This window comes from Aotus nancymaae, unplaced genomic scaffold, assembly GCF_030222135.1.
Source record: "Aotus nancymaae isolate 86718 unplaced genomic scaffold, 86718_ANA_hifiasm-v0.15.2.pri h1tg000029l, whole genome shotgun sequence".
Taxonomy (NCBI): domain Eukaryota; kingdom Metazoa; phylum Chordata; class Mammalia; order Primates; family Aotidae; genus Aotus; species Aotus nancymaae.
In genome coordinates this window covers 11,056,413-11,082,325 of record NW_026988442.1, presented here as the reverse complement: position 1 = coordinate 11,082,325, position 25,913 = coordinate 11,056,413, and the positions used below count along the sequence as shown (strand labels likewise).

Sequence of the window (25,913 nt, the reverse complement as noted above, 5' to 3'; positions counted from 1 at the left end):
AAAGAGGATGGGGACTGAGTGAGAAGGGAGGGCTTCAGAGAGACTAGGGGCTTTCAAGGCGAGTGGGAGGGGACTTCCCGGTAGGAGCCGGGAGATGGGAATCTGTGAAGAGGGCGGGGGCTTAGCGAGGAGATGCCGGTTTCTATACTTGGGTGAGGACTTCATGAGGGGGAAGGAGACCCAGAGAAGGGACTGAGGGTAGAGCGAGGAGATGAAGGCTCAGTGAGGGGATGGGTCTTCCATGAGAGGGATGGGGAACTGCGGGGGTGATGGGAGCTTCGGTGAGGAGTTTGAGGGGTTGGGGCCCAGGTAGTCCAAAGGGTCTCTGTGAGGGGTCTGGGATCTCAGAGAGAGAAGGGAACTCTGGAAGGGGGCAGGAGCTGGGGGAGATGCAGGGGGCCGCTGTCTGCAGAGCCAGAACCTGCGGCGGGCCGAGGCCCCCTCCGCTCCCCACCTCACCCCCCTCCGCCCCCCACCCCCCTCCGCCCCCATGTCACCCGCGCCCCGAACTGCGGCGCAGGCGCGAACTGAGCCCGCTTTTGCTCGGCTCCCGCGCCGGCTCCCGCTAGCTCGGCGGAGACTGCAGGCAGAGAGGTGAGCTTAGCCCTGCTCCACGCGCGGCCCGACCCCAGCCCCATCCCCTGGAGAATCCCCGCGCTCTGCCTGCAGCCCCAGTCCGGGCCGTGTCCCGCCTGGGACTGGACGACTGCGCCCGAGCCTAGCGTTTGGGAGGTGGGGGTCCCAGGGAAGTAGCAGGGAGGAGAGAGAGCACCAGCCCCATCGGCCCTAGATACCTCAGGGTTGATAGGGTGCGTAGAGGCTTCGAAGAACGACTTTCCCACCCCGCGCCAACTCTTCAAACCAAAAACCCACTCCTACCCCTCTCTGCCTCAGTTTCTCTCTGGGGGAAAGGACGCAGTTAGTGTGGACCAGGGGATCTGTGGCCCTGTCAGAAAGAGTGGTGTGGGTGTTGGTGGGGAAAGGGAGGGGAAAGTGGCCTGCTTTCCCTGGCCAACACGCCCCACCTACACCCCTCGGCAGGGCTCCTCTCCTCCCCGCCTGGGCCGCGCTGGGCGCTGTAGTGGACGGGTCTGAGGGCCTGGGAAGGAGAACTGAATGAGGCCGCGCAGAGGCGACAGATTCCATCCGTCTTTGGGCCCTGGCGCCTGTCACCTTCGTCTACGCCTCCTGCCCCTTGCCTCCTCCGCCGCAGTCTCCCCGGTCGGACAACGCAGCCCCCTCCTCTTCCCGCTCCCTTCTCACCAAGCTCCTCCCGGCTCCCGGCTAGGGACATCACCCTAGCGGTTCCCATGGCAACCCTCGTCCCTGGTACCTGCGTCGGGTCCTCAGCATCCCCTCCTTTCCTCCCTGCCCCGCCCCCGGCCAGCTAGACCTACTCCCTGCAACCCTAAAACGGGAGAGGGAGGGGCCAGGCCGAGGGGGAGACACTGTCAAGGTCACCTCCTTCTCCAATACCAGTGGGACTGAGTGATTACATCTATTTGGAGTGGGGAAAGCCGTGAATCGGAGGGGAGGATCTGACCCAGGCCAACAATTCCGAAGCCGCCTCCACGCCTCCTCACCTGCGGTCTTTAATAATGGTCTCCGCACTGAGGTTCCTACCGCCTCCCGGCCCCATTTATTCTCTCCACCTGGGCCTCCCCAGCGCCTCGCCGGGGCTGGTACCGCGCTGGCCGCACCCTCCGCAGAGCCCGCCCCGCCCACCTCCTCCGGAGAGCCCTGCCCTCCAGACCTCTCGCCCTCTTCCTCCGAGGGGCCTTCGCTTTTAGTCTCTGCCTTATTCCGTTCTCTGTCCTGGCTTTTGTTGCTGTTATTTTTCCTCCTTTTTTTCCCTCCCGCTCTTCTTTTCCCTGAATTGTAAGCGAGGAGGGTGTAGAGCCACGATTTATGTACAGGCTTTCTTGACAGCGATCTCGTGCGCCTTGTAGTCCAAGCAGAACCTCCAACCGTGTGTGTGTGTGTGTGTGTGTGTGTGTGTGTGTGTGTGTGTGTGTGTGTGTGTCGTACCTATCTGGGTACGTCTCTGTGTGCTTTGTGAGCATGTGTCTGTGTGTTTCTCTGTGCTGTTTTGGTGAGTTTCTCTATGCAGGGATTTGAGGACCACATCCGATTGGAAGTGAGAGGGAGCTGGCAGGACCTTTATCTTCCCCTTTGGAACAAGCACATTGTTTCATTTTGTAGGAGCTGCTACTGAAGGCTGAGGGTCATCATGGAGACGAGGGTAAAAGCCCAGTCCTCCCCCAGCACCTCCTGGCTTTGGTTTGGGCCAAACCTGCATGTGGATACACAAGTACCTTCCACTCCCGAGACCTGTGGCCACTTTTGTGGAAAAAAAAGGGTTCTTTGATAGGTTTCTCTGGAAATCTAACAGCCCTTAAGCCTAAGAGCCTCTAATCCTGAGGGTCCCTGACTTTCACTTCCTATGGAGTCAAAATTTATTGGAATCTAGAGGCTTTCAGTCCTGGGGAGGACCTTTTATAGCCTTGCAGCTCGGGAACTCCAGCCCAACTGGACAAGTGTCAGCCATGACAATTATCCCCAAGAGGGTGTCTGAAGGAGAGCAGAAGATGAGCCTCTGTCACTCCAGACATGGAGCCTAAAAAGTTCAAGATGGAAGTAATAACAAAAAAATCAGGACCAGGCTCAGTGGCTCACACCTGTAATCTCAGCACTCTGGGAGGCCAATGTGGGCAGATAATGAGATCAAGAGATTGAGACCATCCTGGCCACCATGGTGAAACCCTGTCTCTACTAAAAATACAAAAATTAGCTGGGCGTGGTGCCATGCACCTGTAGTCCCAGCTACTCAGGAGGCTGAGGCAGGAGAATCGCTTGAACCCGGGAGGCGGAGCTTACAATAAGCCGAACAAGACTCCGTCTCAAAAAAAAAAAAAAAAAAAAAAATTACTGTACTAATCACAACAGCTACCATTTCACAGCACCAGACACAATAACTGTACAAAACAAGTATGATTATTAGGTCTGTTTTACAGATGAGGAAACTGAGACCCCGAAAAGTGGAAGCAGTTGTCTAAGGTCACGAATCCAGGACGCAGTGTGTCCACGACTCCAGTCCGGTCCAGGTGGTCAGGCTCCAGAGCCCACAGTCCCAGGTACTGGGTGGCCTCCAGAGTAAACATGCACATTTATTGACACCTTCAATTGCTGGGCACTGGGCTAAAGCCTTCAGTGCATTGGCTCATTCACAGTGTGCTTCGGGAAGGACAGGCTGGGATTCCAAAAGGCCAGACTGTGCTGAGTGTGGGGTGTCTCGAGTGGGAGGAGAAGCAGGTGGGACACAAAGATATGTGAGCTTATGAAGGTCACCATGAGCAGCTCCCACTAATCCCTCCTTCTGCCAGCTGCACCTTACCTGCTCCACAGAGATCCACGATGCCAAGCTTCGATCGTTCCTGCGGCTGCAGCCATGGCCCCAATGTGGAGGATGGCAAGTGGTATGGGGTCCGCTCCTACCTGCACCTCTTCTATGAGGACTGTGCAGGCACCGCTCTCAGCAACGACCCTGAGGGACCTCCGGTCCTGTGCCCACGCCAGCCCTGGCCCTCACTGTGTTGGAAGGTAAGGCCAGATGAGCAACTCCTGTGATTCCTCTGCCTTGATGGAGGAAATGAGTCTGAATTTGAGGCTCAGAGGAAAAAAAGAGATAATGTAATAGTTAGGAGTCTTGCACATTGAAGCAACGCAACTCCAATGGGTTTAAATAAAGAAGGGAGCCTTCACTGTATTTGTATTTACATACAATTATTAACATAATTAGTTATATATTAGTTGTATGTGAATAATTATAGGTGCAGTGGCTCACACCTGTAATCCCAGCACTGGGAGGCTTGAGGTGGGCAGATCACCTGAGGTCTGGAGTTCAAGATCGGCCCAGTCAACATGGCGAAACCCTGTCTCTACTAAAAATACAAAAATGGACTGGGTACAGTGGCTCTTGCTTGTAATCCTAGCACTTTGGGAGTCCGAGGTAGGCAGATCATGAGGTCAGGAGTTTGAGACCAGCCTGGCCAACATGATGAAACACCATCTCTACTAAAAATACAAAAATTAGCCAGGTGTGGTGTCAGGTGCCTGTAATCCCAGCTACTTGGGAGACTGAGGCAGGAGAATTGCTTGAAACCAGAAGGCAAAGGTTACAGTGAGCTGAGATTGCGCCACTGCACTCCAGCCTGGGTGAAAGAGTGACATTCCATCTCAAAATAAATAAATAAATAAATAATAATGAAGAGAAGAGATTGCTCATTTTTTAGAAGAGACCAAAGGTTGCATACATTCAGGCAAAGTTTGATCTGGCAGTTCAAACCTTTACACCAAGGACTTTGCAAGGTTTCTTAGTCTTTGGGCTCCTCATGGTGCCCCCACCCTAGTAGCCTGTAAGCTTCAGACTCTCCCCACATATTCCCCAAATAGCCACTACTGTGTGGACCCTCAGATCTTAACCCCACACCATCCAAGGGAAGTCAACATTTTCAGAGGTAGTTCCTTCAGAAAAAAATAATAGCCTGTAATCCCAGCACTTTGGGAGGCCGAGGTGGGTGGATCATCTGAGATCAGGAGTTCAAGACCAGCCTGGCCAGCAGGGTGAAACCTTGTCTCTACTAAAAATAGAAAATTCACCGGGCATGGTGGTGCATACCTGTAAGTAGCCTCAGCTACTTGAGAAGCTGAGGCAGGAGAATCACTTGAACCTGGGAGATGGCAGTTGCAGTGAGCAGAGATCGTGACATTGCACTCCAGCCTAGGCAACAAGAGTAAAATTGTATATCAAAAAAAAAAAAAAAAAAATGGCCAGGGGTAGTGGCTCACACCTGTAGTCCCAGCACTTTGAGAGGCTGAAACAGGAGGATTGCTTAAGCCCAGGAATTCTAAATCAGCCTGGGCGACATAGTGAGACCTCATCTCTACTAAAAATAAAAAAATTAGCTGGATGTGGTAGCGTGGCCTGTGATGCCAACTACTCAAGAGGCTGGGGCAGGAGGATCGCTTGAGCCCGGGAGGTTGAAGCTGCAGTGAGCCATGATCGTGCCACTGCACTCCAGCCTGAGCAACAGAGCAAGACCCTGTCAAAAAAAAGAAAAGAAAAAAAAGAAAGAGAGAAAGAAAAATAGCAAGAAATTAAAAACATATTGCCATTTACCTTAGCACCAAAAAAGAAAGAAATACTTACATGTACATCTAACAAAATATCTGCAATACGAGAAGAACTACAAAACTCTAAAGATAGCCAAGAACTAAATAAATGAAAAAATAGTTTATGTTCGTGGATTGGAAGACTCGATATTGTCAAGATGTTAGTTCTTCCTAACCTGATCATTGATTCAGTGCAATCCCAGTCAAAACCCCAGCAAGTTATTTTGTGGACATCAACAAACTGATCCTATCATTTATATGAAGAAGTAAAAGATTCAGGATAGCCAGAAATTTAAAACACCATTTACAAGAGACGTGAAAAGAAACAATGCTTTTCATTTCCAGAAATCCTGACAAGCATTGCATTGGCTCTCACTGGGTCACTTGCCAGCCTTGAACGAATCACTATGGTTAAGAAATGGACTATGCTGACTGGCAGGAAGTGAGGTTCATTTCACTTAAATCTTACTGTGGCTTCCCAATGATAGACTGGGGTACCTTGCCAGGGCAGTGGAAAAAATGTGAAGAATCGATTTCCATAACAGCCAAGGAGACTAGTCAGCCAGGGTGCACCAATGGGTCAAGGTGTAGAGGTGGCAATGAGCTGAGTCCCTTCGATGAGCATAGCTCTTTGCTAAATACTCTCGGGAGAGGACTTCACTCTAGTGAGGAGGTAAGGTGCCGACCTGTGCAGAGAGGCCAACTTACATAACTTCAGGTCAGGTCTGCAGGGAACACCAGGAGAAGAAATGATCAAGGAAGACTTCCAAGGAAGGGTTAGTGTGTATTTAAATTTCTTAAGCATCTTGTTATTGCCAAGCACTGTGCCAGACTCTTGGGAACACAGAATTTAAGACATGGTCCAGCCGGGCGTGGTGGCTCAGGCCTGTAATCACAGCACTCTGGGAGGTAGAAGAGGGCAGATCACAAGGTCAGGAGTTTGAGACCAGCCTGAACAATACAGTGAAATCCTGTCTCTACTGAAAATACAAAAATTAGCTGGGTGTGGTGGCATGTGGCTGTAGTCCCAGTTACTCGGGAGGCTGAGGCAGAAGACTCTCTTGGACCCAGGAGCAGAGGTTGCAGTGAGCCGAGATCACACCACTGCACTCCAGCCTGGGTGACAGAATGAAACTCCGTCTCAAAAAATAATAATAATAATAAAAATGCCATGGTCCCTGACTTTGAGGAACTCTCTTAGCTGTGGTTCATTTAGTCATTCAGGAAACATTTATTCAGCCTTTGCTCTGTGCTAGCACATGCTAGGCACAGAAGACTCCTAGTGAGCCAAATCAGGCACAGTCTCTGCTCTCATGGGGCTCTCAGTACTGTGGGAGAGGCAGACATCACTTACATTGCAACCAAAATACATGTGCAAGTGTGCACAATGGTAAATGTATTGAAGAATGAATGGGTACAGAGTTTGCCCAGAGTAAAGCAAGGGATCTGAGTCAGTCCTGGGCTCTCCTCCCTGAGGAGGTGAGGTTTGAGATGAGATCTGATGGTGCATAGGAGTTAACCCAATAGAGACAGAGAAGGTAGAAAGGACAAGGAGATGAGTTGGGACCCAAATCATGACGGAGGGAAACGCAGGGTTGGCTGGAGAAACGCAGTGCTAGGTGGGAGCTGGGAAGGAAATTAAGAGGCCTCAGGATTCCAAATAGAACTTGACAGTTTATGCCTCCTGTCAGTTAGACCCCAACAAGTATGTTCTGTGATTCCCGTCTCCTACGGTTGGATCAAGGGGTTACCCTTAAGTATGATGAAGATCCAACATGATCCCTTGGCCAGGGGCCCCTGGCTGACCCTGACTGCCTCCTGCTCTGTCTGCTTCCCCTCAGATCAGCCTGTCCTCGGGGATCCTGCTTATGCTGCTGGGTGTGGCAGCTCTGACCACTGGCTATGTGGTGCCCCCCAAGCTGGAGGGCATCGGTGAAGGTGAGTTCCTGGTGTTGGATCAGCGGGCAGCCGACTACAACCAGGCCCTGGGCACCTGCCGCCTGGCAGGCATAGCGCTCTGTGGGGTGGCTGGAGTTCTGCTTGCCATCTGCCTCTTCTGGGTCATGATGGGCTGGCTAAGCCAGGACACCAAGGCAGCACCCTTGGACCCTGAAGCTGACAGCCACATGGAGGTCTTCGGGGACGAGCCAGACCAGCAGCTTTCCCCCATCTTCCGTGATGCCAGTGGCCAGTCATGGTTCTCGCCACCTGCCAGCCCCTTTGGGCAATCTTCTGTGCAGACCATCCAGCCCAAGAGGGACTCCTGAGCTACCCACATGGCCTAAGGAGGAGACAGATCTGGGTTCTGGAACCTTCCCCCTTCTCACCACAACCCTCTCTCAGTGTTTCCCCAACTTCTCCCTTTCAGCACGGTCCCTTTAGAGCCCAACCCCAGGTCAAGTCTGGAGCTCAAATCCCAGTGCTCCTTCCCCAGGGGTGGGGCCCCAACTCATCCGAGATGCCGGCCTTCCTCAAATCCTCCCCAAACTTCCCGCCCACACCCTCTTTCCAAGGCCCTCAGGGGCAGAAAACATCTCCCTCAACCCATCCCCACTCTTTCCTCTGAATGACCTTGGGCAAGCCCATTGCCTTTTCAAGCCATCAGCTCTTGCCTCTCTACCATGAGTGCTTTGGACTAGATTCCTCTTCTCCCCAGGCTTGAGGGCACACACTGCCCTCCGTAGACACAGATGAAGGGGTGGGGGTCATTCAGCATGAATGTGTCCCAGATGCTCACTTGGACTTCCCCTGCAGGATGTGTGAAGACCTTTGCCTCTCACAGTGTCTTCTACCTGCATCTTGGCATCAGAGCCCCCTAGCCCACCCACCACAGGCAATTACTAGCCCCAGATGATAGGTGAGGTGGGTGAAGGAGGCTGAAGATGACATGTCCAAGGTCACACAACAAAGTAGCATGCAGAAACTAGAAACACATCTTCATCCTCCTCCTGGGCCAGCTCTTGTGCTACAGGTGGGGCAGAGCCAGTCCCGCACCTTCCTGGTTCCCTGAGGGTCCACAGGGTGGGGGACAGATTTAGCTCAGAAAGACTAGCTGGAGGCCTGATGTTCCCAGGTGGCTCCGGATTTACTTTAGTTATGGATTTAAATGGTCTCTAAGAGCCGGGGATGGGGGTCAGGAGAAGTGGGTTGTCTTTGCCTCTGAAAGTCTACCCACCTAGAAACCTAGCCCCCAAGTCTTGACCGTGACCGTGATAATAAATGTGCCCTCTCGGAGGCACCAGCCCCTCCCTACTGGAGGCGTCGTCTCTCTTGTGCACCACTAGAGGGAGCTCCGATACAGCGGGAGAGCAGCGCTCAAGGTTCCCCTCCCCTCCCTAACCCTCACCCTCAGTCTCCACCAGCCTGAAGGGCCTCCTGGGGGCTCCTCAGGCCGCCCCCACCAGGGAACACCCTACTGTTCTTGTGCCTCACGCCCCCTTCCTCATCCTGCACCCCTTCCATCCCACCTTCCCTTTCAATAAACGGCTGGGATGGATACTGACTTTGTTTCCTTTCTCCCTGGCCACTGTGGCGTGGGAAGGAGAGACACAGACTGTTAGGGGCACCTACTGTGTGCTGGGCACGACCCGTTATTTCTCATTTGCTCCTCAGGATCACTTGTTAAGAAAGAAATTATTGTCTTTGTCTCTTTTTCTTTTAGACGTTGTCTCGCTCTGTTGCCCAAGCTGGAATGCAGCGGGGAGATCTCGGCTCACTGCAACCTCCCCCTTCTGGGTTCAAGCGATTCTCCTGCCTCAGCCTCCCAAGTAGCTGGGACTACAGGCGCCCTCCATCACACTCGGCGAATTTTTGTATTTTTAGTACAGACGGGGTTTCACTGTGTTAGCCAGGATGATCTCAATCTCCTGACCTCGTGATCCACCCCGCCTCCCCACGCCTCCCAAAGTGCTGGAATTACAGGCGTGAGCCACCACGCCCGGCCTTACCATCTTCATTTTACAGATGCAGTAACTGAGGATCAGAGAGGTGAGTCCTTTGCCTAAGGCTTCCCCGTGGTGGATTTTATTTATTTATTTATTTATCTTTTTATTTTATTTTTGAGATGGAGTCTTGCTCTGTTGCCAAGCTAGAGTGCAGTGGCGCCATCCAGGCTCACTGCAACCTCCACCTCCTGGTTTCAAGCGAATCTCCTGTCTCAGCCTCCCGATTAGCTGGGACTACAGGCACATGGCACTGCACCCAACTAATTTTTGTATTTTTAGTAGAGACGGGATTTCACCATGTTGCCAGGATGGTCTCCATCTTTTGACCTCCTGATCCTCCTGCCTCAGCCTCCCAAAGTGGTGGGGTTACAGACATGAGCCACCCCACCCAGCCTATTTTTCTTTTATTTATTTATTTTTTTTTTAGAGATAGGGTTTCACCATGTTGGCCAGGCTGGTCTGGAACTCCTGAGCTCAGGTGATCCGCCCACCTCAGCCTCCCAAAGCGCTGGGATTACAGGTTGGAGCCACCGCGCCCAGCTTGTTTTTATTTTTAATTCTTTTTATTTAAGTAGCCTTTGGGATCCAAGTGGGTTTTGGTTACATGAATGAGTTCTATAGTAATTCTGAGATTTTAGTGCCCCCATCACTCAGTCCCCAAGGTCCTTACACTGTACACAACAGGCAGTCTTTTATCCCTCACCCCCTCACAGCCTCCCCCCACTCAGTCCCCAAGGTCCGTAACAACAGCTCTGTATGCCTACCCATCCTCATAGCTTAGCTTCCACTGTATAAGTGAGACCTACCATATCTAGTTTTCCATTCCTGAGTTATTTCACTTTGGATAATGGCCTCCAACTCCGCACAAGTTGTGCAGTGGATTTAAATGCTTAGCCTAGGTGGAGCGTAGTGTCTCACGCCTATAATCCCAGCACTTTGGGAGGCCGAGGGGGGCAGATCACCTGAGGTCAGGAGTTCAAGACCAGCCTGACCAATATGATGAAACCCTGTCTCTACTAAAAATACAAAAATTAGCCAGGCATGGTGGCATGGGCCTGTAATCCCAGCTACTCAGGAGGATGAGACAGGAGAATCGCTTGAACCCAGGAGGCAGAGGTTGCAGTGAGCTGAGATGGCACTATTGCACTCCAGCCTGGGCGACAGAGCAAGGCTGCATCTTAAAAAAAAAAAATGCTTAGCTTGATTGACCTATTGCCTGAGTGTGGAGCACCTGTCTTTGGGTGGGAAGGAGATTTCTCAGTCACCTTGGGAACCCACTTCTCCCAGTTCTGAAAGGAATGTGAGGGCCGGGGTGTGGGAGAGGGGGCTGAAGCCAAAGGTAAGATCTTTTCCAGGCCTGGAAGAGTAATGAACCCCTTTTGGCACTCTCCGGGGGCTGAGCCTTGTTCTTAGTGCCTTACAGAATTCAGGAATTCATTTAACCAGGACGACAACCTCTGAGGTGGTGACTATTAGCCTCAAGCCTGGTTTCTTCTAAGCTCCAGGCTTGCGTTTCTGTCTGTAGTCACCTGGATGCTGAATTTAAACTCAACTCTCCCAAACTGTTCTCTTTATTACTGCCTCCCCGACCAAACCTGGCCCTCCTAAGCTGCCCACATCTGAGAGGGTAGCGGCCCCATCCTTCTGGCTGCTCCAGCCAAAACCTCCCCTTTCCTCACACCCTGAATCCAATCCATCAGCAAGTCCTGTCAACTCAACCTTGGAAATCTATCCTGTACCTAACCGCTTCTCAAGAGCCCCATGGCTGACTCTGTGGTCTGAGCTACCATGGCCTCCCATCTGGATCACTGCATCAGCTTCTCCTGGTCTCCTGGCTTCTGACTTTTGAACCCCACCCTACCCCACACCTCAACTCCCCAAGTCTGATTGCTACCCAGCAGCCAGACAGATATTGTTAGAACACAAGTTAGGTCGTGTTCCTCCTCCGCTCCAGACCTTTCCACGGCTCCCTCCTAACTCAGAGTAGCCAAAACCCTCCCTGTGGCCTCCAGCGTTCTGCACAATCTGCTGATTTCCACTCGCCCCGCACCTCTGTCTGTAATCTCAACTCCCACCGCTCTCCAGGTTCCCGTGTCCTCTCCAGCCAGGATCCTGACTCGGGGAGTTTGCCTCGCTGTTCCCTCTGCTGGGGTGCTCCTCACCAGTGCCCCACATGGGCAATTCCTTCAAGTCAATGCTTAAACATCACCTTCTCAGCGAGGCCTTCCCTGAGCAGCCTATTTAAAAACGCAACCGTGCCATTTCCAGGCGGAGTGGCTCACACCTGTACTCCCCACACTTTGGGAGGCTGAGGCAGGCAGATGGAGACTCAGGAGTTCGAGACCAGCCTGGGCAACATGGTGAAACCCCGTCTCTACTAAAAATACAAAAATTAGCCAGGCACGGTGGCACACACCTGTAATCCCAGCTACTCAGGAGGCTGAGGCAGGAGAATCACTTGAACTTGGGAGGCAGATATGGCAGTGAGCCGAGATTGTACCATTGCACCATTGCACTCCAGCCTGGGCGATAGAGCGAGACTCCATCTCAAAAAAAAAAAAAAAGGAAGCTAACATGGAGTATAAATGAGTGCAGGCAGTTTGACGATATCAAAATAGAAAATACACACGCCCTTTGATTTCTCCCTCTCATGCAGGTGGATCTATAGGTTCAGCTCTGCATGTTGAAACAATATAGTATTATTTGTAATGAAAACATTGGGAAACAACCTAAATGCTCGTGGCAGGGGCTAGTTAATAAAGTATGGTAAGGCTGAGTGCAGTGGCTCATACCTGTCATCCCAGCACTTTGGGAGGCCAAGGCAGGAGGATCACTTGAGGCTAGGAGTTCAAGACCAGCCAGGGCAACATAGGGCAACATAGCAAGGCCCCATCTATACAAAAAATTCAAAATTAGCTGGGCATGGCGGCACAGCTATTAAATATTTGGGAGGCTGAAGCAGGAGGATCACACCACTGCACTTTAGCCTGAGTAACAAAGCAAGATTCTCTAAAAGAAAATAAAAAAAAAAAAGGCGGGTGGGGGGAAGGGGCAGGTGTTTTCTTACAGAAGAATTCCAATTAGTAAATGTAGAAGGACTGAGAGAAATTGAAAAATCATTATTAGAACACCTGAGTAACAGGCTGGGCACGGTGGCTCACACCTGTAATCCCAGCACTTTGGGAGGCTGAGGCAGACAAATCACGAGGTCAGGAGTTTGAGACCAGTCTGCCCAACATGGTGAAATCCTGTCTCTACTAAAAATACAAAAATTAGCTGGGTGTGGTGGTACGCAGCTCTAATCCTGGCTACTCAGGAGGCTGAGGCAGGAGAATCACTTGAACCTGGGAGGCGGAGGTTGCAGTAAGCCGAGATTGCACCACTGCACTCCCAGCCTGAGTGACAGAGTGAGACTCTGTCTCAAAAAAAAAAAAACTCAAAAAACAAAAAAAACCCACCACAGTAATAATTGCTGCAGGCAACATCTACCAATGAACAATAAAATGAATGAGTGAGACTTTAAGGAGAAACAAGATTTTTTTTTTTTTTTTTTGAAACAAGATCTTACTACATTGTCCAGGCTGGTCTGGAACTCCTGAGCTCAATGGATCCTCCCACCTCACGCTTCCCAGTAGCTGCTTCTATAGGCACATATCACCCCACCAGGCTTAAAACAAGATATTTGCATAACCTCAAAGTATCTACCCCCAAATATGTGTTAATTAGTATGGTGGTTTTAACATATGCACACAAGTTATTTGATGCCCCGCCATCTAGGAAATGGAGTTTAATTTTTCTCCTCTTTAGTGTGGGCTGGACTCAGCAACTTCCTTCTAACAAATAGAATATGGAAAGGCAAAAACAGTAACTTCACAGTGGAAAAATCTGCCAGATACCACCTTAACCAAATGATGAAGGCTAGCACCATCGATCACGAGTCTTGTTGATATCACAGCCTCTGAAATGATGTGGTGAGAGGGCACTTCGCCTAGGTGGTATTCTTCCCCCAAATCCATAACTTCAGCCTAATCATGAGAAGACCCATTCTACAAAAGATCTGAGCAGCACTCTTCAAAGGGTCCAGGTCACAAAAGACAAGGAAAGGACAAGAAACACTCTCAGGTTAGAGGATACTAGGGAGACATGGCTGAAGAATATACAGAATGTCCCTGTGCTGTCCATGTAACTCTACTACAAATCTACAAGTATTTCAAAATACAGAGCAAAAAATACAATTGCTGGTTGGGTGCGATTGCTCACACCTCTAATGTCAACACTTTGGGAGTGGCCAGGAAGGGCGGATCACTTGAGGTCAGGAGTTCGAGGCCAGCCTGGCCAACATGGTGAAACCCCATCTCTATGAAAAATACAAAAATTAGACAGGTGTGGTGGTGTGTGCCTGTATTTCCAGCTAGTTGGGAGGTTGAGGCAGGAGAATCTCTTGAACCCAGGAGGCAGAGGTTGCAGTGAACAAAGATTGTGCCACTGCAGTCCAGCCTAGGCGACAGAGCAAGACTCTATCTCAAAAAAAAAAAAAAAAAAAAAAAAAAAGGCCTGGTGCAGTGGCTCATGCCTGTAATCTCAACACTTTGAGAGGCTCAGGCGGGTGGATCACAAGGTCAGAAGTTCAAGGCCAGCCTGGCCAACATGGCGAAACTCTGTCTCTGCTAAAAATACGAAAATTACCCAGGTGTGGTGGCATGTACCTGTAACCCCAGCTACTTGGGAAGCTGATGCAGGAGAACCACTTGAACCCAGGAACTTGGAGCTTACAGTGAGCTGAGATCACGCCAATGCACTCCAACCTGGACAACAGAGTGAGACTCCATCTCAAAAAAAAATTACTTTGGTCAAGATTGAGTAACAGGGATCAGGTTTAACACACCCCAAAAAGCACCTAAGAAAGGACCATTCCCTCTCCTCTCTGAGGTGGGAAGCTCTGGGAGGGAGAGGAGGCTGACCAGTGGGGTCCACCTTCTGCTCCACTCCACTTCTAACCAAATGCCCTTCGATTTCTCCCTCTTATGCAGATGGGGCCACTTCACTCCAGATAGAATGTTTTTATTCTATCCAAGAGCCCCCCAACCCACAAACCACCCTGAATGTTCCCCCTCTCCCGCTGAGTCCAGCATGCCCTCCCCATCCCTACTGACCCAGGGGATGAGGTTAGCTCAGAAAAGCCCCTCTACCTCATCCACAACTGGACCAACGAAGAAGTGATCTGGGGCCACTGCCTGGTCCCTGGGAGCACTGTGCCAGGGCAGGGGGCTGACATGCCCCAGGGTGAGAGAGAGAAGCAGTGATATTCATATAGACGGGGGAGGGATTAGTGGAGGTGAGGTGAGAGACAGCCTGCTGGGGCAGTCCGGAAGGCAGACATTCCTTTTGTTCAGCAACGCTCCTGCCTCAAAATCTCTACCGCTTATATCTAGTGCAGGCTGAAAGTGAATCTGTCTGCCAGGGTTCAAGCCACTATGTGAGCCTGGGCAATTTCTTAACCTCCCTGAGTGTCAGCATTTTTTGTTTGTTTTGTTTTGTCTCTAAAATAGGATCAACAAGGGTACCAATCCCTTGAGACCGAAGACTTAATGTACTTAACACAGGACCCGGCACATAGACGTGCCCCCTAAATGCCAGCTGCTATTATGAAAGAGAGAAGTCTGAGGTTCAGAACTATCAGGCAACACACAAGCTATGAAAATGGATGGCTCAGACAGGGTCCCGTCCTCCAGGGACTCACAGTCTAGTGGAAAGGACAGTCCTGTGAACAGCAAATGGCAATATAACCAGGTAAATACTGAAATAGAAGAATAAAGTGATATCCTATCACGGGGCAGACATGGGGGCTGTGAGTGAGAGACAAGCGCTTGTCCATGCAGTCTCTGCACTCAATCCATCACATACATTAGCTCTGGCAGTCCTCAGACCACCATGAGCTGGTTACCATTATCTCCAATTCACAGAAAAGCAAACAGCACAGAATGTTTGTGTCCTGTCAAGACGGCATAGCTAGCAGAGTTGAAATTTGAACCCAAGAAATTCAGGTCCAGAATGCCCCAGATGCAGAAATGACCCCACAGATTCCACCAACAACTAACCTGATTCAGGTTGGAAGTTACACTCATAGCCCCTCACACAGGTCCACACAGACACAGGAAAGCACACACGTGTCTATCCAGATACACACCAGTTGCCGTCTATACCAAGCGCTCAGAAAATCCTCCACGATGCCACACCAGGAATGATGTGCATTGTTGAGGAAAAAAAAAGTCCGCTCCGAAAACCTCACAGACACACGCATTCAAGTGTAAACTGAGGGACCCACAGGAGTTCTTGAATAGCACGTTACATGCCTGGATGCACACCAACATGCATTCACGTACACACCAACGGGCATGTGAATTACGCTGGTGAGGCCTGTAGGCACTGGCACACTGTATTTGCACTCACTCTGCTACTGAATTTTTTCGCAGCTACATTTACTGAGCACCTACTCTATGTAAGTGAAGATAAAGCAGTCGGGTGCAGCGGCTCATCCCTGTAATCCCAGCACTTTGGGAGGCCGAGGTGGGCAGATCATTTGAGGTCAGGAGTTCGAGACCAGCCTGGCCAACATGGTGAAACCCCATCTCTAGTGAAAATACAAAAATTAGCTGGACGTGGTGATGCACACCTGTGGTCCCAGCTATTCGGGAGTTGAGGCAGGAGAATCACTTGAATCTGGGACGCAGAGGTTTCAGTGAGCTGAGATCTCGACACTGTACTCCAGCCTGGTAACAGAGTGAGACTCTGTCTAAAAAAAAGAAATACAAAAATTAGCTGGGCATGGTGGTGCACACCTGTAATCCCAACTACTCAGAAGGCTGAGGCAGGAGAATCACTTGAACTTGAGAGGTGGAGGTTGCATTGAGCCGAGATTGCACCACTGCACTCCAGTCTGACAGAGTGAGATTCTATCTCAAAAAAAAAATATATATATATATATATATATATAAAGATAAAGCCCCGGCCCTATAATATTAGGCAATGGTGTCTACTTCCACCTCTGTGCAGAGGTATCCATGAGTGAAGAGCTGTGCCATGGCTGATTCCCTCACTGACATTCCTTGTGACCTTGGACATGGTGTGGCCTTGTCTGGGCCACATTGTCATGTGAGTCCATTCACAGATGTGCTCCATGGATGTGCACGGATGGCATCAGCAACCTGGCCCTGCTCTGAGTCTCAGCCTGGCTTGGTCTCACCAGGGCCATGAGCTTCCAATCCCAGCCTTGCCATGTCCCAGAGCACATGACTCAAAACCAAGCTCTGGGCATCAGGCCAGCAGGGCCCTGGTGATGGAATAACTCACAGGATTTCATAAGCATCCGGCCTGGGACACGTGGTCAGGGCAGGGAGAAGGGAGAAAAACAGGATGTCCACTAGGGTGTGTCCTGGGGCAGGGTCGATGGACCAGGTGTGGCAGGGGAAGAGCTGTCAGGGCTTGGCATCTGATAGGCACTCAGCAGATAGAGGCTGGGTGGGGGAGGAGATGGTGGGAAGGCAGGATTGCAGCTTTGCTTCATCCTGGAGGCCAGGAATGAGGGAGTAAGTGAGCGACTGACTCAATGAATGACTGAGTGAGTGAGGGAAGGAAGGAAGAGGTAAGTAAATAAGTTAATAATGGAATGAGAAAAGGAGTGAATTTATTTATTTGTTTGTTTATTTTGAGACAAAGTCTTGCTCTGTCGCCCAGGCTGGAGTGCAGCCTCGGCTCACTGCAAGCTCTGCTCTCAGGCTCAAGTGATTCTCCCACCTCAGCTTCCCAAGTAGCTGGGACTACAGGCGCGTGCCACTACATCCAGCTGGTTTTTGTATTTTCTGTAGAGATGGGTTTCACTGTGTTGGCCAGGCTGGTCTCAAACTCCTGGGCTCAAGCGATCTGTCTGCCTCAGCCTCTGCAGTGCTGAGATTATAGGCATGAGCCACCGTGCTATGCTGTAAATTTATTTGCTACACAAATCTGAGTGCCCACTCTGTGCTGCCCCTGGGCAGGGCTCTGTGGAGGTCTAGTGAGCAGGAGGGACATAGCTCTGTCATTGCAACGCTAAGAGCTTGAGAGACATCAGTCAGGCTGGGGACCTGGAAAGGCCCTTGACATGCAGAGTGACTCAGCAGTGTGAGCAAGGGTTGTCAGTGTGCCTGGGGGAGCAAGAGGCTGTGAGGGATATGTGTGTATACTTGTGTGCCTGTGTGTGTCCGTGTGTATGCACGTGTGCGCCGGCACAACCAGCCATTGGCCAATGCAGGTGTCCCCACGAGCACAAGCGCATCCTCATTCTTCACCCCCACCCCTGTTGTGTGCCAGCTAGGCCTGCCTCATGTCATGCCTGACACCCACGCAAGAGCTCCTTCTTCCAGTCACAGGACAAAGGCCTCCTCAGCCCAGACCCTGGAGCTCATGAGTAAAGACCTCTCTGACCCCTAGTGAGAAACACACACAGCCAAAGCTCACCACCCCGTGCCCATGGGTATGGAGTGTGCCCTGGTACACACAAGTGCTGGAGATGCCCCAGGGAGATCCAGACAGATGTGCAGATGACACATTGGCCACTCAGTCTCCACAGACACTGAGCTAAGTGCTTTGGAGACATACTGGGTGATCTTAGGCATGTCACCCTCTCTGAGCCTCAGTTTCTAATCTAAAAGTAGGGTAGGGCCAGGCATGGTGCCTCCGCCTATAATCCAAGCACTTTGGAAGGCCGAGGCAGGCAGATCACAAGGTCAGGAGTTCGAAACCAGCCTGGCCAATATGGTGCAACCCCATCTCTACTAAAAATACAAAAATTAGCTAGGCATGGTGGCAGGCGCCTGTAATCCCAGCTGCTTGGGAGGCTGAGGCAGGAAACTCTCTTGAACCCACGGGGCAGAGATTGCAGTGAGCCGATATTGTGCCATTGCACTCCAGACTGGGCAACAAGAGCAAGAATCCATTTGAAGACAAAAAAAAAAAAAAAAAAAAAAGGAGGGGAAGGGTAATTATACTCACTTCCAGTCTTGTTAAAATAACTCAATGCATCATGAGCTCAACACATCATGATTGTTTTTGCTGAGTTCCTGTCTTCCCAGTTTATTGTCTATTCCTCAACAGTATCCACTAAGTCTCATATCCCTGTTTCTCCTATGACACTCCATTATACGGGACTCAAATAACTACCTGCTCTAAGAATTGCTGAGTGACGTGTAGTCCTCAAAAATAGCAATAATAGTCACTAACACTTATGTAACAACAAGAGCCAGCAATTTTGATTTTTTTATTATGTCAGGCATTGTGCTGAGCACTTTACATTCCTTCATTCATTCGACAAACGTTCACTGAACACTTGGTAGGTGCTGGGCTCTGTGCTAGACCTGGGGATGCAGCATCCCTGCCTTCAAGGTTCTTACATTCTAATGGGGCAGAAGGGATGGACAAAAGACAATTTTGTCAGGCACCATGGCTCATGCCTGTAATCCCAAGACTGAGACAGGAGTTTGAGATACTCCTGATCAACACGGTGAAATCCCTGTCTCTACTTTAAAAATACAAAAAATTGCTGGGTGTGGAGGTGGACGCTTGTAATCCTAGCTACTCGGGAGACTGAGGCACAAGAATCGCTTGAACCCGGGAAGTGGAGGTTGTAGTGAGCGGAGATTGCACCACTGCACTCCAGCCTGGGTGACAGAGTGAGACTCAGTCTCAAAATAAAGACAATTCAATACATAAATGGGATCATTTCAAATCTTGGCAAGTGCTATGAATAAAATAAGGCAGAGTTGCCAGGCATGGTGGCTCACGCCTGTAATCCCAGCACTTTGGGAGGCTGAGGCAGGCAAATCACGAGGTCAGGAGATCGAGACCATCCTGGCTAATATGGTGAAACCCCATCTCTAATAAAAATACAAAAATTTAGCCAGGCGTGGTGACACACACCTGTAGTCCCAGCTACTCAGGAGGCTGAGGCAGTAGAATCACTTTAACCCAGGAGGTGGAGGTTGCAGTGAGCCGAGATTGCGCCACTGCACTCCAGCCTGGGTGACAGAGTGAGAATCTGTCTCAAAAAAAAAAAAAAAAGCAGAGTTATGGATTAGAAACAAATTACAGGGTTGGAGTGGGGCATGATGCTTGACGAGTGGTCAGGGAAGGTCTCTCTGAGGACCAGATATTTGATCTGAGACCTGAAGAAGAAGGAAGAGCCTGGAAAGATGTAGGAAAAGTTCCAGGCAGATGGAGCAGCAAGGGCAAAGGCCCTGGGGCAGGAAGAACTTGGTAGGGTCAAGGACTAGGAGATAGGGAGCATAGCTGTAGGATGATTCAGCAAGCCTAGCAGGTCTGTCCTGGATGATTCGGCAAGCCTGGCTGGTCTGTTCTGGATGACTCAGCAAGCCTGGCTGGTCTGTTCTTGTTTCAGAACCCAGGCACTTTTTCTTTTGCTCCAGGCTGCCTCAGAGACATGCATCTCTGCCATATACAACAATGTGTGCACATTATCACACATGCACACGCATGCACATACATGCACATGCTGCATGCTGACCCACAGCTAAGGACTGGACCAGCCATGGTAGTCTAAAACACTAACATTTTTCTCTAGTGTCTCGTGGGGCCAAGCAGGAGGGCCTGATGTCACCTTAGCCCAGCCTCCCAGAAGCTCTGGGCCAAAGAAAGATGGAATGGCAGGAAGAGAGAAATGGCTTAGTAAGGAGGGGAGCTAGGCTTGGGTGGCCTGTTTGGGTGAGAGATGCAGGGGCATGATAGAGATGTGACAGCCCATGACACATCCCCTCTGGGAAGTGAGGGAGCCCGAAGGACCGAGAAGCCAAGGGAGTAGAGACGGTGCTCAGAAGCGCAGGGCCTCCACACTCAGCCAACACGCCTTGTATCCTCTCACCTCCGCTGTTCACCTCGGAGATGGGACTCACATTGTCCACAGGGGCGGCTGGGGTGGTACCGACTGTGAGAGAGCACCTCTTCCACATCTGCCTTTGTGGCTGGAAAATTCGGAAAGTTTCATCCACTGGAGTAAGGGAAATGCATATGAAAGCTGTGGGAAGGTACTTTCATTTTACAGAATCAGATTGGTAAAAATAAAAAACTGATAACACCCAGAGCTGTTGCAGTTCTGGGGAAACAGGTACTCACATGCTTTGCCGGCAGGAGGTAGACTGATAACAATCTCTATAGAGGAGGAGTTGGAGATCCCTATTAAAAGTGCAAATGCACAAACTTTTGACTTAGAAATTCTGCTTCTAGGTAGGGTGCAGTGGCTCACACCTGCAATCCCAGCACTTAGGGAGATTGAGGCAGGCAGATCACCTAAGGTCTGGAGCGTAAGATTAGCTGACCAACATGGAGAAAACCCATCTCCACTAAAAATACAGAATTAGCGGGGCATGGTTGTGGGTGCCTGTAATCCCAGCTACTTGGAGGCTAAGGCAGGAGAATCACTTGAACCTGGGAGGCAGAGGTTGCCGTGAGCCGAGATCGTATGATTGCACTCCAGTCTGGACAACAAGAGTGAAACTCCGTCTCAAAACAAAACAAAACAAAAAAGAAAGAAATTCTGCTTCTAGGAAATTAGCACAGAACTCCTCTCCACACCCCCATGTATGAACATTGAAGCACTGTTTGTTACAGCAAAAGACTGGAAATAATTAAATGTTCATGGACAAGGGGTGGTTTAAATAAAGCAGTGCATTCCTAACCATGGAATAGGACCAAGCTGTAAAAACTGAACGGGCAGGTCCTTCTGGACTGACATGGAAGATTCCCCAAGATAAATTGATAAATAGGAAGGAAAAAAAAAGCAATCTGAAGGACATGGCGTGTGCTCCCATCTGTGTAAAAAGGTGACAATAAATAGTCATATCTTATGTCTTGAAGGAAACCCAAGAGAATGGCTTGACCCCAGGAAGACGAACTAGGAGCTGGGGATAGGAATGGGAGGGAGAATTCTCAAGTATTACCCTTCTGTGCCTTTGAATTTTGAGCTAAAATATTTAAATAAATATTAATATAATTAATATAATACGATTAATAATTAATATTGAATAAAATAAAATATTTAAAAATCTATCTGCTCTCCGGTTGCGGTGGCTCATGCCTGTAATCCCAGCATTTTGGGAGGCCAAGGTGGGTAGATTACCTGAGGTCGGGAGTTTGAGACCAGCCTGACCAACATGGTGAAACCCCGTCTCTACTAAAAATACAAAAAAATTAGCCTGGCTTGGTGGCGCATGCCTGTAATTCCAGCCACTCAGGAGGCTGAGGCAGAAGAATTGCTTGAACTTGGGAGGCAGAGGTTGCAGTGAGCCGAGATCATGCCATTGCACTCCAGTCTGGGCAATAGAAGTGAAACTCCATCTCAAAAAATAAAAATAAAAAATAAAATCTGTCTGCTCAAAGTGCCATGCTCCTACGCACTCTTTGCCCTCAGCTAAGTTCCGTCCCAGTGGAACTCCCCCTGGAAGAGAGACTCTGTCTGCCAAGAGAGCAGGCCCGGGTGTGAGTCCTGGTTCCATCACTGACCTTAAGTGTGACCTCAGGCAAGACACCCCCGCCTCTGACTTCTACTCGACAATACTCCCCAGCCCTGACATTCTGTCTCTCCTGCTCGAGGAGCAGGAGGGCAGGCACAGGGTCTTCTTGCTCTGCAATTCATTCAGTTCACCTAAACTGAATTGCCTACTCTGGGCCAGAGTCTGGGTTCGTCCATTTCTTGCCCTCCACGTCCCATTCCAGTGTCTGGCATGGCAGTTGGTATCCTACAGGGGTTCTGGACAGACTTCTTAGCTTAGGGATGAGGAATGGATGATGGGTCAGATGCATGGTAAGGATGGACAGGTACATGGCACGAGGTGATTGAATAGATTCATAAGTGAGTCTTTAAGACAACCTCTTTCACTCAATCCTAAGCCCTCCCCATAGCTACCATCCTATTTTTTCTCCCCTTTGCAGCAAAGGTCTTTGAGAAAATTGTCTATACTCACTGTTTTTAATTCCTCTTCTTTCTCTCTCTCCCCCTGAAACAGCGTCTGCTCTCCTGCCCAGGCTGGAGTGTAGTGACGTGATCATGGCTCACTGAAGCCTCAGTCTCCTGGGCTCAAACGATCTTCCCACCTCAGCCTCTCGAGTAGCTGGGACTATAGGCATGCACTACCATGCCTGGCTAATTTTTGCGTTTTTTGTAGAGACTGGGTTTTGCCCTGTTGCCCAGGCTGCTTTCAAACTCCCAGGCTCAAGCAATCCATCCATCTCAACCTCCCAGGGTGCTGGGACTGCAGACAGGAGCCACCATGCCTGGCCCTCTTGTCTCTTAAGTCCATTCCAATCATGCTTCTACCTGTCACTTCCCCAGTTGAAACTGCTCTTGTCAAGGTCACCACATTGCTAAATCCAATGCCCAGTGCTCATTCTTCATCTTCTTAACGGCTCAACAGTTTTGACACAACTGACCACTCCCTGCTCCTTGAGGTATTTCTCTTCACTTGCTGGCCAGGCCTCCACTCTCTGCTGGCTTTTCTCCTTCCCAGGCCTGCTGCTTCTCCCCTTCCTGTTGGGGCAGTCGGGACTTGGTCCCTGGAGCTCTCATCCAGTTTCACATCCGTGACTCCCAACTCTGTATCCTTAGCCGAGACCTCTCCCCCGAACTCCAGCCCATACATTCAAATACTTACCTGATGTCTCCTCAAGGATGTCTAAAAGCCATCACAGACTCCACAGAACCAAAGTAGAATCTGGGCTTCCCTCAAACACCTCGATCCATCTCATTTGACGGCAGTTCCATATGTGTCGCTGTTCAGGCCAAGAAAACTTGGCAGCACCTGTCACCTCCTTTTCCCTCACACTCCACATCTAGACTATCAGTAATCCTGTTGGCTCCACCTTTAAAATACACCTAGAATCCGGGCTGGGCACGGTGGCTTATGCCTGTAATCCCAGCACTTTGGGAGGCCAAGGTGGGCAGATCACCTGAGGTTGGAAGCTCAAGACCATCCTGACCAACATGGATAAACCCTGTCTCTACTAAAAATACAAAATTAGATGGGCATGGTGGAGCATGCCTATAATCCCAGCTACTCAGGAGGCTGAGGCAGAAGAATCGCTTGAATTGGGGAGGTGGAGGTTGCGGTGAGCCGAGATTGCGCCACTGCACTCCAGCCTGAGCAATAAAAGTAAAACTCTGCCTCAAAAAAAAAAAAAAAAAAAGTATTCTGGTGAAAAGAACAGGATGCTCTGGGAGAGAGTAACACGGATAAGTGATGGAAAAATGGACAATAAATTGGTAGACGGAGACGGATAGGACCTGGGCTATTTGCCTTAAAGGACCTGGCTTTAGGGCTGGAGCTGCTTTACAAAGGGCCTGGCAGGCCACATGTACCGTCCCACATTGCCAGACCAGCTCTGCCCTCAGAGACTATCCCCTCTCTCTGCCCTGACTCAGCACCTGCCTGGCCTAGCCCCAGTGGTCCTGCCTGACTCCACCTCCAGCCCCCACCCTGCTGAGTCAGAGTCGGGCTGGTCAGGGGGCTGCTCCACATTCAATCCAGCCCATTGGCCTTCCTTGATCTGGGTGGGGAGGCGTGGGGAGCGGGCCAGAGGGGAGGGGAGCAGTTGCCAATCTCTTGATGCCTGTGCCTGATCACTGCCCTGTTAAGACTAGAGAATCTACGGCCAGGATATCTGGGTTTAGAGTTGGGGATTTTCTGGGGCCTGGGGTCACACATAATGGATTAGAACTAAATCTGTCTCCAGGATTATAACTCAATCAGGAGCTAGAATTCAAATTCAGTTTATGGATCTTGTGGGGAAAAGGTGGCTGCCCAATCAATGACCAAGACAGCGTTCAGTTTGGGGCTTGGCTCAGGGGTGAGCTGTGGCTAGGGCTCAGGGCTTAGTGATCAGGGCTCAGACCACGTTCAAGGTTTCAGGCCAGAGTGCAGTTGAAGTGCAAAGTCAGGCAATAGGGTTCAGCCTAGGACCAGAGTCAAGGATCTGGGCTCGGTCAGTGTCCACGGCACTGGCTTCATCTCGTCTTCTTCTTCAGGAGAGGAGCCAGGTGGTGGGGTGGATCTGAATGCCCTCAGGAGCAACTTCCAAGCTCAAATTCCATCACCCAGGCAGCCTAACCCCTCTCAGCACTGGCCCCAAAGCCTTCCTCCATCCCTCAACTTCCTCCATCACTCCCTGACAGCCCGTCCTGGCTCAGTGTTCCTCACAAGGCCAAACAGTCCTCACTCTGGCATCCCAGGGGACAGGGTAGGGGTGGGGACTATGGGACAGGGCTCTGTGCCTGACCCAGGAGGGTGCCTTGCGCAAGGTTTTCTGATGCAACTGGCTGAGTGCTTCCGCGCTCCACACCCTCCCCACTGCCCCATCCCAAAGCTCTTCTCAGAAAGAGAAGGGCTGGGCAGTGACTGGGACTGGACATACATAATCCCCTTCCTTCTCTGGCCTCTGATGGCTTCAGGACCTGAAGGCAAAAGGAAGGTAGGAAGGAAGGCAGGAAGGAAGATCTGGTGACTCAGCACTGATTCCAGCATTGGGAGCTGGCAGATCTGGGGCTCCCTTCTCCTTCAGCTGAAAGGTAAGAAAGAGAATCAGAATCCCTGGAAGTTTGGAGATTCTAATCCCTTGCACACACAAAGCAGCAATTATGTGGCTAAGCCCAGGGAGAGACCTGTAGCTGTCCAAGGTCATAGGCAAGGTTAGAAGCAGGCCAGCTGTCTTCAGCCCATGGCTACGATCTAGCTCTTTCCACCACACAGAGGGAGAGGACCCTTCACCCTTGAGGAGGGCATGGAATTTCCCCAAGAACCTCCCATCAATCTTGCTGAGGCTCCTGAAATGGTGGAGTGACGAGGACTTTGGAACCACAAAGACCGGGTTTAAATCCCAGGCTGGACGCACAGGCTCACGCCTGTAATCCCAGCGCTTTGGAGGCTAATGCAGGCAAATCACTTGTGGTCTGGAGTTTGAGACCAGCCTGGCCAACATGGTAAAACCCCATCTCTACCAAAAATACAAAAATTAGCCAGGCATGGTGGTGCATGCCTGTAACCTGAGCTACTCAGGTGGCTGAAGCGTGAGAATCGTTTGAACCTGGGAGGCAGAGGTTGCAGTAAGCTGAGATCATGCCACTGCACTCCAGCCTAAATGAGAGTGAGATTCTGTCTCAAATAAAAAACAAAAAACAAAAACACCCCACTGGCTTGCTGTGTAACCCCGAGCAGGTTACTTTCACTCTTTGACAGCGGATTTGCTCACTTGCAAAGTGGGTGTAAATTCATCCTTAGCTCACAGGGCTGTGGTGAGGCTGACATGAGAAAGCACTGGAAGGCACAGCCTAGACATGGGCCACTCTCAGGAAGTGAGTCCCCACCTCCCCCTTCATCCTCAGCTCTCAAGAGGTGTGTTTGCTGTGGGAGGGAGTGCAGTAGCCCTGGCGCCTTAGAAATAATAATAGCCACTCACCCTCCGCTGCTTTTGTGCTGGGAACTCTCCTAAGTGGTGAACTTGACCTCTATTAACCCATTTAACCCTCCTTTTAATCCAAGTTCCCAGGCCAGGCATGGTGGCACGTGCCTGTAGTCCCAGCTACTCAGGAAGCTGAGGCAGGAGGATCGCTTGAGCCTGGGAGGTTGAGGCTAGAGTGAGTCATGATCACCCCACCACACTCTAGCCTGGGCGACAGAGCGAGACTCTCTCTCTCAAAAAAAAATCCCAATCACAATAAGCAGTTCAGTAACCCTACAGGAGAACACTGTCATCAATCCCGCT

General features: G+C 50.5%; 1 protein-coding gene across 4 annotated transcripts; it reads left to right on the top strand.

Annotated features, from left to right (window-relative positions):
• The first annotated feature begins 993 nt into the window (after positions 1-993).
• On the top strand, positions 994-8,668 carry NRSN2 (neurensin 2). 4 transcript variants are annotated; one of them, XM_012455250.2, is made up of 5 exons: positions 994-1,221; positions 2,203-2,242; positions 3,015-3,134; positions 3,384-3,600; positions 7,014-8,668. In XM_012455250.2, exons 4-5 carry the CDS (start codon positions 3,415-3,417, stop codon positions 7,437-7,439), a joined length of 612 nt encoding a protein of 203 aa, XP_012310673.2. In that variant the 5' UTR covers positions 994-1,221; positions 2,203-2,242; positions 3,015-3,134; positions 3,384-3,414; the 3' UTR covers positions 7,440-8,668. The 4 variants fall into 4 exon arrangements, with proteins under 4 accessions (XP_012310673.2, XP_064238237.1, XP_012310672.2 ...); XM_064382167.1 differs by lacking the exon at positions 994-1,221 and adding an exon at positions 1,229-1,329; XM_012455249.2 differs by lacking the exon at positions 994-1,221 and having other exon boundaries at positions 1,818-2,242; positions 3,406-3,600.
• Positions 8,669-25,913: the final 17,245 nt, after the last annotated feature.

What these genes read in the sequence shown, in the direction of transcription:
- NRSN2 (XM_012455250.2), top strand. Translation starts at nt 3,415, where the DNA reads ATGCCAAGCTTCGATCGTTCCTGCGGCTGCAGCCATGGCCCCAATGTG. An exon ending in GGCCCTCACTGTGTTGGAAG is followed by an intron (nt 3,601 to 7,013) that starts GTAAGGCCAGAT and finishes GCTTCCCCTCAG; the next exon opens with ATCAGCCTGTCCTCGGGGAT.